At 41.3% G+C, this 13,075-nt stretch overlaps 1 protein-coding gene across 1 annotated transcript in view; it reads right to left on the reverse strand.

Moving 5' to 3' along the window:
- cacng2a (calcium channel, voltage-dependent, gamma subunit 2a) overlaps positions 1 to 5,768 on the reverse strand; it is a 54,810-nt gene extending 49,042 nt beyond the window's left edge. Inside the window, exon 1 of the mRNA XM_070923201.1 lies at positions 5,543 to 5,768. Within this exon, the coding sequence (XP_070779302.1) occupies positions 5,543 to 5,768 (226 nt within the window). The remainder of the gene's footprint in view (positions 1 to 5,542) is intronic.
- Positions 5,769 to 13,075: the final 7,307 nt, after the last annotated feature.

The raw sequence follows: 13,075 nt of genomic DNA on the forward strand, positions 1-13,075 counted from the left end.
GCCATGGCTACAACTCAAATTTAAATCTACTGTCTCAGGGAGAAAGAAGACAACAAGCGTTTTGTTGATGAGGAATAAGCAAACATTCGCAAGGTCATAATTTCCACTAGATTTTGGCATCCTGAATCACTAAAATCTGTCTCGGCTGTGTCCTCTTAGTGCCTGAACATCAGTTTAGTTGATTAAAAATGCTCTGAGATGATAAAAATGCAGGTATGTTCATCCACGTTGCCTTCGATTGTTATCTTGCAACAGCATGCACTAATTCATATTTTGATTTACAGAAGCCTTCCTAGGATATAAATTAAAGCACAGTAAAGAATGGATTACCATTAAATTTGATACAGACACTCATGTCGGCGTCAGAATTAATTGTAATAGTTTTGGTGATCCTCAACAATTCACGTAGCGCCATCATCAGGTCAACATTTTAGTCTGGTTTCTGACCAAAAACCTTTCCATCAGCCTCAGCTTTACTTTGCATTTAGTGCTAATTACCAAATGTTAGCATCCTTCCAGGCTAAATGAACATAATTGCGATTGAGAGCATGTCAGCACGCCGATGTTAGCATTTAGCTCAAAGCTAACTGTACAGAACAGCTTCACAGAGCTGGCAGCATAGCTGTAGACTAGTTTGAGCATAAATGTCAATGTAATATCTGCGGCTTTAGGAAACTGTGATGGGCATTTTATAGATGAAATGATTAATTGGCAAAGTAAACAGCAGATTGATAATAAAAATAATCATAAAATCGATATCATGTGCACTGTGGACAAGAAATTGCACTGCACATATTGCAGTTTAGGTTGTTGTGATTTGTGAGGGAAAAGAACAAACACATTGAATTATGAGCCTTAACCGACCATTTCTTCATTCAACAGGTAATAAAAGACAAAACTTCAGGCACCACTGTGGCCCTCCTTCATCACAGGGTCCACCATTTCTCTCCCACGCCTCCTCCCTGACTCTGTCTCTCAGCCACTGTGGAGCCTGAGGGCGGCGCTGTAATGAAGATGAATGCTTCAGATTAGCAGCAAACGCAGAGTGCTACACCTGGTTGAGAGCACAGGGGGGCACAGCGGCTGCACTTACAGACGTCCCAGATAGGACGGAGGAGCGGCGGCCTCCAGGGCCCAATTCATCAGCAACACACATGTTTACGTCTCACCGACTGAATCTGTCTCTGCACCCACACTCTTAATACTGTTTCAAGACTGCACACCTCCAAAATACTTTGCAACATCAACAGCAGAGGACCAATAGGTGCAGATTTCACTTCCAAAGAGTGAAAGTGTGGAGTCAAACTGTTCACTGTGTCTTGATCAAAATCCCAAACCTCACCCAAACGAGTTTACAAAAGGAGCAAAATCTGGAGGGAGACCAACAAATAAAAATGGACATTAAGACTTAGCTCAAAAAGTTGGAACCAGAGAATTTTTCAATGTTTTGCTTCAAGAAAGATGCCAATTCATTTTCTGTTGATCAACTTATGTGACTTATCGTTGCAGTTCTAACGTGATCTTTGAAATGATGGTAACTGGACAGTAATGTGCTGAATCATTTTCTCCTGTTAAAATGGCCTCCTCAAGAGCGCCAATAAAAATCAGATCTCAGGACGAGTGATCCCTCCCCAGAGAGCTTTTGATAGAACTAGAGTAATACATCCCAAACTGCACCATTTGACCTTTAATGCATCTATATAACTATCGCGCATACTGGAATTTGGCTGGCAATGATAAAAGTAATATTACTGAGACACTACAATATATATATATATATTTTAGGGATGTCCCAATGAAGTTTTTTTGGCCCTGATCCAGACTTAATATTGGATATCTGATACTTATATTTACTAAATGTTGATTAAATATGTAACTGACACATTGATATAACAGCTGTAGACTACTTAAACTGACACACCTTATTTTCTACGAGCTACTTGATCCAAACACTGGAGGTCCTGACTCAAAACTACGAAGTTTCTGAACTTAAATTATTGATACGATGTGACTGAAAGACGTGTCCCTCTGTTGGAGTTGTTGAAACTACAGAAACAGTCCACTCGAAACTGTACAGAGAGGAGATCTTCCCTCATAAACTATCTCTGATGAGTACAGATAAAGGCTGCAGAGAGCACACAAACCCAACAATGGCCAAGTTTAACATTTGGCTAGTTAGCCTCTCACCAAGTTACTCATGGAATGAACATGGAGATAACTGATATAATCTACCACCAGCGACATTTGTCATTTTAACTGGCCGAGAGCAACGGTGAGTGCCAGTGTTGTGTTACCTGAACCTGACCTACGCTTAACCATAACCTAACCTCAGCCCTCACCCCAACCGTGGAGGTGGTGCTGCTGGAAACACGATATGTATATATGTTTATGACAGAAGGGAAATCTGTCTGAAGGACTTCGACCTGCTGAAACCTGAATGTTTCGTACACCAATCTTTACTAATGATAATTAATTATTGACTCAGAAAATCTCTAATACACACTCACATATAACACATATATTTTACTTCATTTTGTCGCCACCCTCGCCCCCTTCTGACAGCAAACCTACGCTCTTGTACCAGAAACACAATCCTTTCTTCTTCAGGAGTGAGATTATTGTGTTTCTCTGACATGCAGTGAGTGAAGCAGAGGTCAAGGTGTTGAAGCACCCAGTGTGGGTATTCCCATTTTGCTTTTTCACAGGTTCTCCTCTCCAGTAGCTGGTTATACAAACACAAACCGTCGCCCACCTGTGTCCACTTTGTGAGCAGGATGTGTGGGCCTGCGCTGCCAAACACACAGTCTGTGTTCTCTGCTGCGATAAGGACGGAGCGACTACTTCAACCATTTGCAGCCTCAGTCGCTGCCTGATCACCAGTAAGACTTCATTTAAGAAGAGCTGGGGGGAAAGATGAATACTAGTCATCTTGGCACTTTGAATTAATTGAGCTGAGCTGCAAACTGAAGCCTAATTAACATCTGAAATGTTAAACTTGTTAAACTATGCTAAAACAAGGCTGGTTTTGCAGCACGCAGCCTGCTTATCTCTGCCTCTCTCCAGCTGCATCCGCTCTGTACTTTTCTATTTTTCAATTTCCCCTTGATTTTTGGTCTAAAATGTGCAAACTACCTATAATTAAATGTACTTGCTTTTTAAGACCCAATTTCCTGAGCAGGAAGTCATTTGAATTAGAATTTAAATGAATATGACCCCGGTAAGTAAATGCACTGGCCCCCTTTTTCCACTCCCTTGCCTCTTCTGGGCCGGGGATCATTCATGAATCACAAATGACAAATCTGGGTTTATTTCCTGCCATTTTGATCTTGGATTCAAAGGGAGAGGCTCATTGTGCCGATACAAAAGCAACATACACACACACACCGAGCCAAGAGTGTGATGTTTTGATCTGGTCTTGACTCTTTGCCGTTTTGTTTGCCAATTAAATAATAGCCTGGCAGGGATAAAGGCCAGCCACTGTCACAATTACACTCCAGCTGTGATTAATCCTATGTGCTTTAATGTAGTCATTGGAACAGTTAATACACCAGAGCACTGTATCAGTATTCACTGTGATGTCTCTTATCTATCCAGGAAAGGTTGCCTGAGCTCTTTTCCCAGGAACTCTTTGTGACACCTTCACAAACTTACAAACGCACTCACATCTGGAGTCGTACCAGTGACACCACAGTTTTCAGTTGTTGACACCTGAGCAGCTTCTCGGGAACAGCTGAGGTGTAAGCGCTGTGATCAGAAGTCGAGGAAACTATTTTGATAGCAATACCAAAGGGATATTTGAATTCCATATAGATAGATACTTACAGATACTTAAACTAAAACTTTTAACCCAAACCATGAACTCTCCCTAACCTACCTTAAACCAGCGATAACTGTTTTACCACTTTGGGGTAAACAAGTTGGGAAGACAACATTAGCATATCATCATCATCTTTTAATTTTAATAACTTTCTAGCAAACAGTTTTTATTTACACATCCAGCAGATGCAGAGCAACATTATCGTGTTTCTGGTCACCTGATGACTGTCTCTCTTTCAGCTCTGTTTTTGCTCTCTGCCAAACGCTCCACTGTGTTCACCAGCTAATCTCTAACTGTGTCTGTCTGCCGTTATTGTAAATATATTGATTATAGCCAGTTGTTACTCTAAACCAGTTAAGCTTTGAACAGAAGAGTCTGGCTGCTTCTCACAGGAGCCAGAGGAGCATGAAGTCAGACGCCGCGGCCTTTCAGGATCTGACAGCTGAGAAGATGAGCAGATTTGCAATTGCTCTGCGCCCTCACAAGGTTACAGAGCCGCACTCAGGAGTCAGCACCCGAAGCCTCCACTGGAACATCACAGGCAACGTGCCGCCTCCGTCCGACAGGGCAGACGCGGGAGGTCATCTCCAAACCTGCGCTCAGGACGTGAGGCCGTTTGACATCTCATAAAGTACCGAACACTGCCAGGTCAAAGGTTACATGACGAGCAGCTCTCTCTGCTGCCATGACTTTTACTTTTGGGGCTTCATTATGAAAATAAACACCCTGTCCAAACTGCCGGCCCAGTGCCACATCCTCTTTAACTGGACAGAACCCCTGCAGCGTCCCTTAATTAGGGTTAGACCAGTGTATTGGTTTGCCAATACATCAGGCTGATATATGATGAAGGTTCCTCCCTAACTACAGCTCATGAATATGTTATTATTTCATTATTTAAACTCTAATGTCTGACGAGAGAAACAGTTCCAGAGTGGTGTGGGAGGCTTTTATGCAACAGCTTCAGGCTGCAACCAGAAACCTGGTTCACCCTGCCCGCAGGAGCCGAACACCCAAAGAGAATTATATTAGGCCTGATTTAAGTGGAGAGTTCTAGTCTTGATGATCTATATGACCCCTTAAAATGAAGCAGTGTCTATCTGCATGTGTCACTTCAACCAAAAGGGTATTTTTCTTTGTGAGAAGTTAAACTATCCAGTATTTCACTCCATTTAATAATCTCACCACCTTCACATTTATCTTATCAAACCTGCCTGATTTAAGTGAAGAGTTGTAGTCTTGATGGTCTACATCCAACCCTTAAAAGGAAGCAGTGTCTACCTCATCACAGGTCGCTTGAGTCATTTCAACCAAAAAGTGAATTTTTCTTTTTTTTTAGATTGTTTCTTTAGAGACACGAAGAAGTAAAACTATCCAGTATTTTACAAGAAAAAACAAAAACTAGAGAAATGTTTTAATAACCGTACGACCCCTCCGATTAATCTCGCATTGTCCAAACACAGAAACCTTGTATTTCTTGGAGTTTAGGAGTATGAATGTTCCTCTTCTGTCAGTACTGGAAGCTTATTCTGGCCTTTAAACACAGATTCCTGTCAAACCCTGTTGTGCATTTCATGTGGGGAAACAGAGGCATTGAGGTGCTTCCTCACACTGCGAGTGGCATGGAGGGAAAAGATACAGAAGAGCCTGACATCCAGCAATAAAAATGAAACCATGTTGGGAAAGTTTGTTGAGAGAGCAGCAGAGAGAGATCGTCAGGCCGCTTACCTTCCAGGCAGCATGTCCTCCACAGGCCCGAGTGGGTCATCACCTCCTCGTTCTTCTTGCTGGTCTCGTTCTCGCTCATGGACTTGGTCCTGCAGACGCCGCGGGAGTACAGCCAGTAGTCCGTGCCGACCGCGATGGTCATGAGGCTGAAGGCCGCGAAGGCTCCCACCGTGGTCAGCAGCATCTGGACTCCGCGGTCGAACAGACCCATGTTTCCGCATTCCATGAAAGGGGGACCCCCTTTCCTCTTGATGTACAGGAAGTAAATATTTGAAAATTTGCGGGACCAAACCAAACCGAAAAACCGGGATATACTCGAGCGGAAGGAGAGGGAAGAAGGAGGAGGAGGATGCGGTAGGAACCTTATGGTTGCGTTTGGGTGAGGACCAAAACAAGAGAAAAACTGAGGATGGCAGGAGGTTGGGGGGCAAGAGAGGAAGAGGCAGTGATGTCTCCCCTCTCTGTTTGTTCTTACGTTTGTACCCTAAGAAAGATGAGAAACCAGGTGTACAGAGGCTGACAGCCCTTCAGCAGGCCTTCAGCTGCAGATGTAGCAGCAAAAAAGCTCCAAATGTGAGTAATAACACTGAGCTATAAAGGATTGATTATGTCCTAAACCCAACTGAGGTTTATTCTCTACAGGCCTGCAAAAGGAAAGCAAAAAAAATGTTTCTTGACTTGTAAAGGTTACAGCTGAGCACAGAGCTGAATTAACATGAGCTCAAATGGAGCACAGAGATGGTTGGGGCGGCGGGGGGGTGGTGTTGTTAGAGTAATGGCAGGCTTACAGTACAACAGTTCAATATGTCTGTTACAGTGAGTTACAGTTACTTTAGTCAGAGGTTATAACATTGCGTTTACTAGTAAGAATTCAGAAATATAGCTATACCCAAAGCTATCCTAAAGACTATTAGGCTATTAATATTATTATTCTAATGTGTTTTGTTAGTCAAAAGGGGGAAAAGCAAGGAGATAATAAACTGGGGAGGGAAACGAAGGACAGCAGGGAATTCTATCATATTAGTGGAAACAAAAGAGAGTAAACAAATGGACTAATTCAAGTCCTGTGAGAGGAAATAAAAGCAATTCTCGGGGTGTTTTAGACCGACCTATTGTTTGGTTAAAAGAAAATATCACGCTGGCTTCTCTCAGATCAGCCCTACACGCGATGGAATGAGGAAATCAAGGCTCAACAAATAAATTAATTAATTAGCAGGCTTTAAAAAACACACACACTCAAAACCAGATAGAAACCGATAAAAACCTAAAAAAAAAATGAAATTAACCGCGTAGATTTTGCTTTTTCCTAAAATTTTGATCCCCAGTTTCCATATGTAGCCCTATAGCTCTGGGAAGGTTTCCGCCGAAAATGGGGGTCTGCGGTCAGAGGAGGTTCGGTCGTCGACGATCCGGAGAGAGCGGGGAGCATCCAGCAAGGCAAGCCGACCATCACTCGACATAGAGCCGGCAGGAGGAGGACGAGGAGTCGGTGTGGGAGCCGCCGCAGCCGAGGATGCTTCTTCCGTGGATGGAGGAGGATGCCGCCGCCGCCGCCGCCGCCGCTGCTGCTTGAATATCCAAATTCACCGTGGCAGTATCACACCCAGGACGGTCCCGTTTGTATAGCCCTTGCGCCATGTAATAGGAAGAAAAATAAATTCTGATGTATGTTGCAATGCCCCCTGTTTTCCCCTCCTCCTCCTCCTCTTCTTCTTCTTCCTCTTCTTCTTCTTCTTCTTCTTCTTCTTCTTCTCCTTCTTCTTTCTCTGCTGGCGCTCTCGGATGCAGGTTTGGACGCTTGCAGGAAGGAAAAAAAAATTACACAATCAGGAGAGCGACTTGCACAGATCCACAAGCAGAGCTGGTGTTGTCACGATGTCAGAGTCAGCGGCGCTATACATTCAGTACATTCAGGTTCGCCTCTCTCCCCCCTTCTGTCGGAGGATGAGTAATGTCAGTGTGAAGAAGCTGCTCTTTAATTCTGCAGGCTAGTTTCTCTTCTTCTCCTTCTGCTTCTTCTTCTTCTGCTTCTTCTTTCTGGCGACGTTTTAAAAGGCCCACAGTGTATGTATGTGTGTATATGTGTGTGTATGCATGCGTGTGTGTGTGTGTGTGTGTGTGTGTGTGTGTGCTCTGTGCTGCAGCAATGGAGGCTCGTTGCTGGAAAGATATTAAAGATTTTTTAATTCCGTTTCTGTGAGTGGAGGGGGCGGAAGGAGGGGGTGTTGCGATGGTCTCTCTCTGTGTGTCTCTCTTTGGAAAGGTAGATGGAGGATTACTGAATTGCATTTGTGCATACAGGCAGAGATTAATGCATTTATGGCTTATTATTGTCCGATCCAATTGTTGCAGCACTCTCTCGTGCACTCGTCCCTGAAGTAATCTCACTAAATGTCCGACTTGCGGCTTCACTTCTCTCGCTTTTCACTCGCTCTTGTCATTAATAACTGCGATTCCAGGCTGCAGCTCACAGCTCTAATGGAAGATATGGTGTCATCCTCTGATTAGATCATTCTCCACGAATCACAATTAGCAACGAGGATGAGGCTGGAGTCTGATTTGGGTCATTTTGAGGGTTTGAAGTTCTGAACTCAACGTTGAATTCATCATGTTCTTAATAAATGACCGACTCCTATGTAATTAGTGTGTGTGTGCGTGTGTGTGTGTGTGTGTGTGTGTGTGAGGCTGTGGTGCTGAAAGGACAGCTCCCTCCAGCTCTGCTCTCCCTCTGTGGAGTTTGTCGCCCCCTGCTGTTCAAACATTGTCATCACAACTAATAAAATATCAAAACCCAAAGACAGTCAACCTTTCTGCCCTTTCTAAAATTATTAAAATGTGAAATTATTATTATTATATCAATGGCATTTTGGTCTCTCATGCATGTTTAATTTCCCTCTAAAAGTAACATCTTGTTTGTTTGTGCTGCAAGCTGTGTGCCTTCATATCTCGCTCCCTAGTTTCTCCTCCTCGTCTCTTTTCACTGAGGCTTCTCTGTGCTGGTCTTGGGACCTCTCTCTCTCTCTCTCTCTCTCTCTGTCTGTTTGTTTCTCCTGTCTGTGTGAAGAGTGTTTTGCTCTTGTGTGTTTGTGTAGTCTGTCCTCTTCCAGGTCTCCATGGTGGAGAGGAGGTCGTGTGGCTCAGGTCTGTTTGGTGACACCTGAAGTTGCTCGCACATCCTCCCGGATCCATATTCTTCATGTGCTCACCTTAAATCTGAGTTTAGTCGAGTCCAGCATGCGTCTTACACAAGCGTTACGTGGAAACTTGAAGCCTCCAGTGCTCATACACTGAGAATGGACTGTAGACCGACCGATGCTGGATTTTTGAGGCTCATATTGAAAAAACCCAATAATGATGTGAATCCCTTAAAGTGCTTTCAGACAGCGAGCTGCCACCTGGCAGCATCAATGTTCTGTGTACTGAATCGGTGGCAGCAGGCCGCATGAAAAATCAACGTGTTAGTGCTCTTTGGTGGACCATCTATTAAGCGGTGAGACGACTGTTTATAAATGACCTGAAACCTAGTTTGGCATTACTGGAGTGAAATGTCTTGTTACTTAACGATGGACATATACACTGACGCCGATATACCTGCAATAAGCCAATATCAGCTGATAGCCTACATCGACCTGGGCGATTTATCTGTCTAGCTAATAGGAGACTTCTTGCGTTCAGCAACTTTTTAAACAATATTAACAATATTTGCATATTCATAGATTCTGGATTTTTCAATGAGGGAGAAGGAGTCGATGTCATTTTGAGAATTTTTAACAAGATCATTGAACTTTTTTTGTGGAAAACAAATATCAGGTATTATTATTCAAAGCACAGTGTTTTATAAAACTTAAAACATGTCTGGAGCAGATCTTGTAAATCTCTAAACAAATAATAGTAATACAAAGAAATGCAATGAACTATTGAAGTACAACTGACAGTAGTGTGGCTGATATATTATTATATATGTTAGATTGTTAGATTATTAATAGTGATAATGTCTCAATGTTAGAGCAGTGTTGTAGCTGCTCAAGGTGGAGCTAGTTTAATTACTGTATATACAGTTAGCTAGTTTAATTACTTTATATACAGTTAGCTAGTTTAATTACTGCATATATATAGTTAGCTAGTTTAATTACTGCATATATAGTTAGCTAGTTTAATTACTGCATGTATAGTTAGCTAGTTTAATTACTTTATATACAGTTAGCTAGTTTAATTACTGCATATATAGTTAGCTAGTTTAATTACTGCATATATAGTTAGCTAGTTTAATTACTTTATATACAGTTAGCTAGTTTAATTACTTTATATATAGTTAGCTAGTTTAATTACTGCATATATAGTTAGCTAGTTTAATTACTGCATGTATAGTTAGCTAGTTTAATTACTTTATATACAGTTAGCTAGTTTAATTACTTTATATAGTTAGCTAGTTTAATTACTGCATATACAGTTAGCTAGTTTAATTACTGTATATGCAGTTAGCTAGTTTAATTACTGTATATACAGTTAGCTAGTTTAATTACTGCATGTATAGTTAGCTAGTTTAATTACTGTATATGCAGTTAGCTAGTTTAATTACTTTATATACAGTTAGCTAGTTTAATTACTGTATATACAGTTAGCTAGTTTAGTTACTTTATATACAGTTAGCTAGTTTAATTACTGCATGTATAGTTAGCTAGTTTAATTACTGTATATACAGTTAGCTAGTTTAGTTACTTTATATACAGTTAGCTAGTTTAATTACTGTATATACAGTTAGCTAGTTTAGCCCAGTGGTTCCCAACCTAGGGGTCAGGCCCCTCTAAAGGGTCACAACATAAATCTGAGGGGTTATAAGAAGGAAAGAAGAAAAAACAAAGTTCTGCTGAAATTTGAAAACTTCTTACACAGTAATTTAAATGAAACCATGTGAGAAGTTAAGAGGTGAAATGTCTCTTTGGTGGACTGCTAACAACTCATAGACTCAAAACGTGACAAGCAGCTCTAAAAGGGTCACAAGCCCAAAAGTTTGGGATCCACTGGTTAAATCTTGAGCAGCGCATTTTATAAGCTAATTATATTTGTTTTTATGTAAATATTAATCTGAAAAGAAACTATAGTGGAGTAAAAAGTACAACATTTCCATCTGAAATGTAACGGAGTAGAAATATAAAGTAACAGAAATACCTCAAGTACCTCAGAACTGTACTTACGTATAGACCAAAAATGGTCATTTCGATGTCATAGTTTGCCATCGTCCACATTTGCGCCTGAGTCAGCGCGTTAAGCTGAGCGGGCTAAGCTTTGTTTTTGGGTCGAGACCCACGGCTCTGATGATGGGGATGGAAAACGTTGTTCAGCTGTTCACGTAACCAACAACGTCAGAGAGAGTGCCTGTGCAGGTTGGCCGTCTCCTCGTGAAAAAAGTCATCATCATCACCATCTTCTCTCAGGCCTCAGGGCCACATGTCAGATACTCCGATGATCCGGTCAGAGACACGTTTGGACAGGCTGATTTCTGCTGCTCTTAGTTCAGCATTTATCATCTCTGAGCCGCTGAGCAGCTGCATGTTGAAGCATGACAGTGAAATGTTTGATGCAGAGAGTAAGAGAGTATAAAGTCAAAAACAAAATTACAGCAAAGATCTATACCAGTACAAGTGAATGGGTAGATTCCTCCTACCAAATGCAGATCGAGCAATAAATGTCATAACAGAAATATTCATATTCTTCGTAAAAGTACAACAATGTAAACATACTCCATTACAAGTTAAAGTCATACATTCAATAGTGAACCTAGTAGAGAAGTATTATCAGCTAAATGTGCTCAATATATAAAGAAAATCTCATATAATGATGCATTAACATGTGAGCAACATTTTAATGTTTTAGCTACTTGAGGTGAGGCTAACTACTTTTTTAACTTTATAAAAAAAGGTTATTACAATTACTACTTTTTACTCTTGGGTAGTTTATTATATAACAATGCAGTATAACTTGTTTTGGATGTGAAAGCTTGATCTGCAAATTAACAAGAACTGTAACGGTCAAATAAATGTAGTGACGTAAAAAGTAAAATATTTCCCTCTGAAATGAAGTGAAGTCTAAAGTAGCATAAAATGTGAATACTCAAGTAAAGTAGAAGAACCTCAAAATTGTACTTCAAGTACAGCATTTGAATTAATGTACTTGAATTACAATTTCCTTCCTTCACACATTTCTACACTCTCACACCCAGTAAGTCGAAAGTGAGTGTCGCTGAGGTTCCCAGGTCTGGGTTTGCCCCTTTTCATGAAGTCTGCTCCTCAACAACTACATTATGAAGCCAGAGTTAATTCTACAGAGTCTCTATTGCAGATACCAACACTTTTCCCTGAAGAGAGAGACCTTGAGCTCTGACTAAAGACCTCTCTGATTCCCGCTTTCTGCCAGGATATGGGACACCCTTCACTTTCATTAAACAATTATCCCTGACAGGCAAATCAGGTCCCAGGCCCGCACCCACACTGGTCCCACGTGGACTCTTTATGCCAATCTGACATTAACTCAGCAAGCTGCAAATCCAGCCCTAATCGGGGCCTTGTTATAGCGCCCCTCGAGCATTGGCTCAGGGAGTGCTTCCAGTAAATTGTCCTCTGGAGAAAAAGAAGAGAGAGGGAGGAAAAGAAAACAGAGGCTCTCTTAAAGGTGGTCGCACTTTGAACGTTTCTATCCTCAGTAAATGAACCTGATTAGAGGGAGTCTCTGGGTGAGGATGCACCCATGGGCCCTCTGGTCTGCAGGTTTAAAAACATCCCTCCAGGAAGGCAAATTAGATCGCACAGTGAGTTAGAAGGGGTTGGATCTGATGTTTGTTTGTTTTTAAACAATACATAATATATATGTTTTAGGTTTTTAAACTGGCAACCAACAGGATTTTGTGCTCCTCATCATGTTTGAGTTGGACAACGTCCATGTATTTCTCTTATTGTGAGGGTAAAAAAGTTGTGAAACAAAGACAAGAGAGGACTGATATGAGACTTTTGAGGCCAATACAGATATGGATATTATTATAGTGTAAAAAAAAAAAAAACTCAAACCAAGAAAATATAAACAAAAGACAACAAATTTTAGTTATTAAGTGAAGACAAAGATGTGTAAGACAGGATCTCTTAGATTTGAACAACAACTTTTACTATAGTAAAGATAGTCTTAGCCATTAGCTTTACTTGAAATTAACTGGAAGTGACAACAAAAATATTTCAATGTGAATAAAGAACATTAAAGGCTCATAGTGCATACAAATGAAGTCTATAAAACTCCCTCCTCCCAGTCAGACCCACAGAGCCGGTCCCCGTCCTGTTCCCACTCTGTGTTACTCTGTGTTCTGCTGTGTGTTCTGCTGTGTTACTCTGTGTTCTACTATGTGTTCTGCTGTGTTACCCTGTGTTCTGCTGTGTTACTTTGTGTTCTGCTGTGTGTTCTGCTGTGTTACTTTGTGTTCTGCTGTGTTACTCTGTGTTCTACTATGTGTTCTGCTGTGTTACCCTGTGTTCTGCTGTGTGTTCTGCT

Source organism: Enoplosus armatus, chromosome 17 (assembly GCF_043641665.1).
Source record: "Enoplosus armatus isolate fEnoArm2 chromosome 17, fEnoArm2.hap1, whole genome shotgun sequence".
NCBI lineage: Eukaryota > Metazoa > Chordata > Actinopteri > Centrarchiformes > Enoplosidae > Enoplosus > Enoplosus armatus.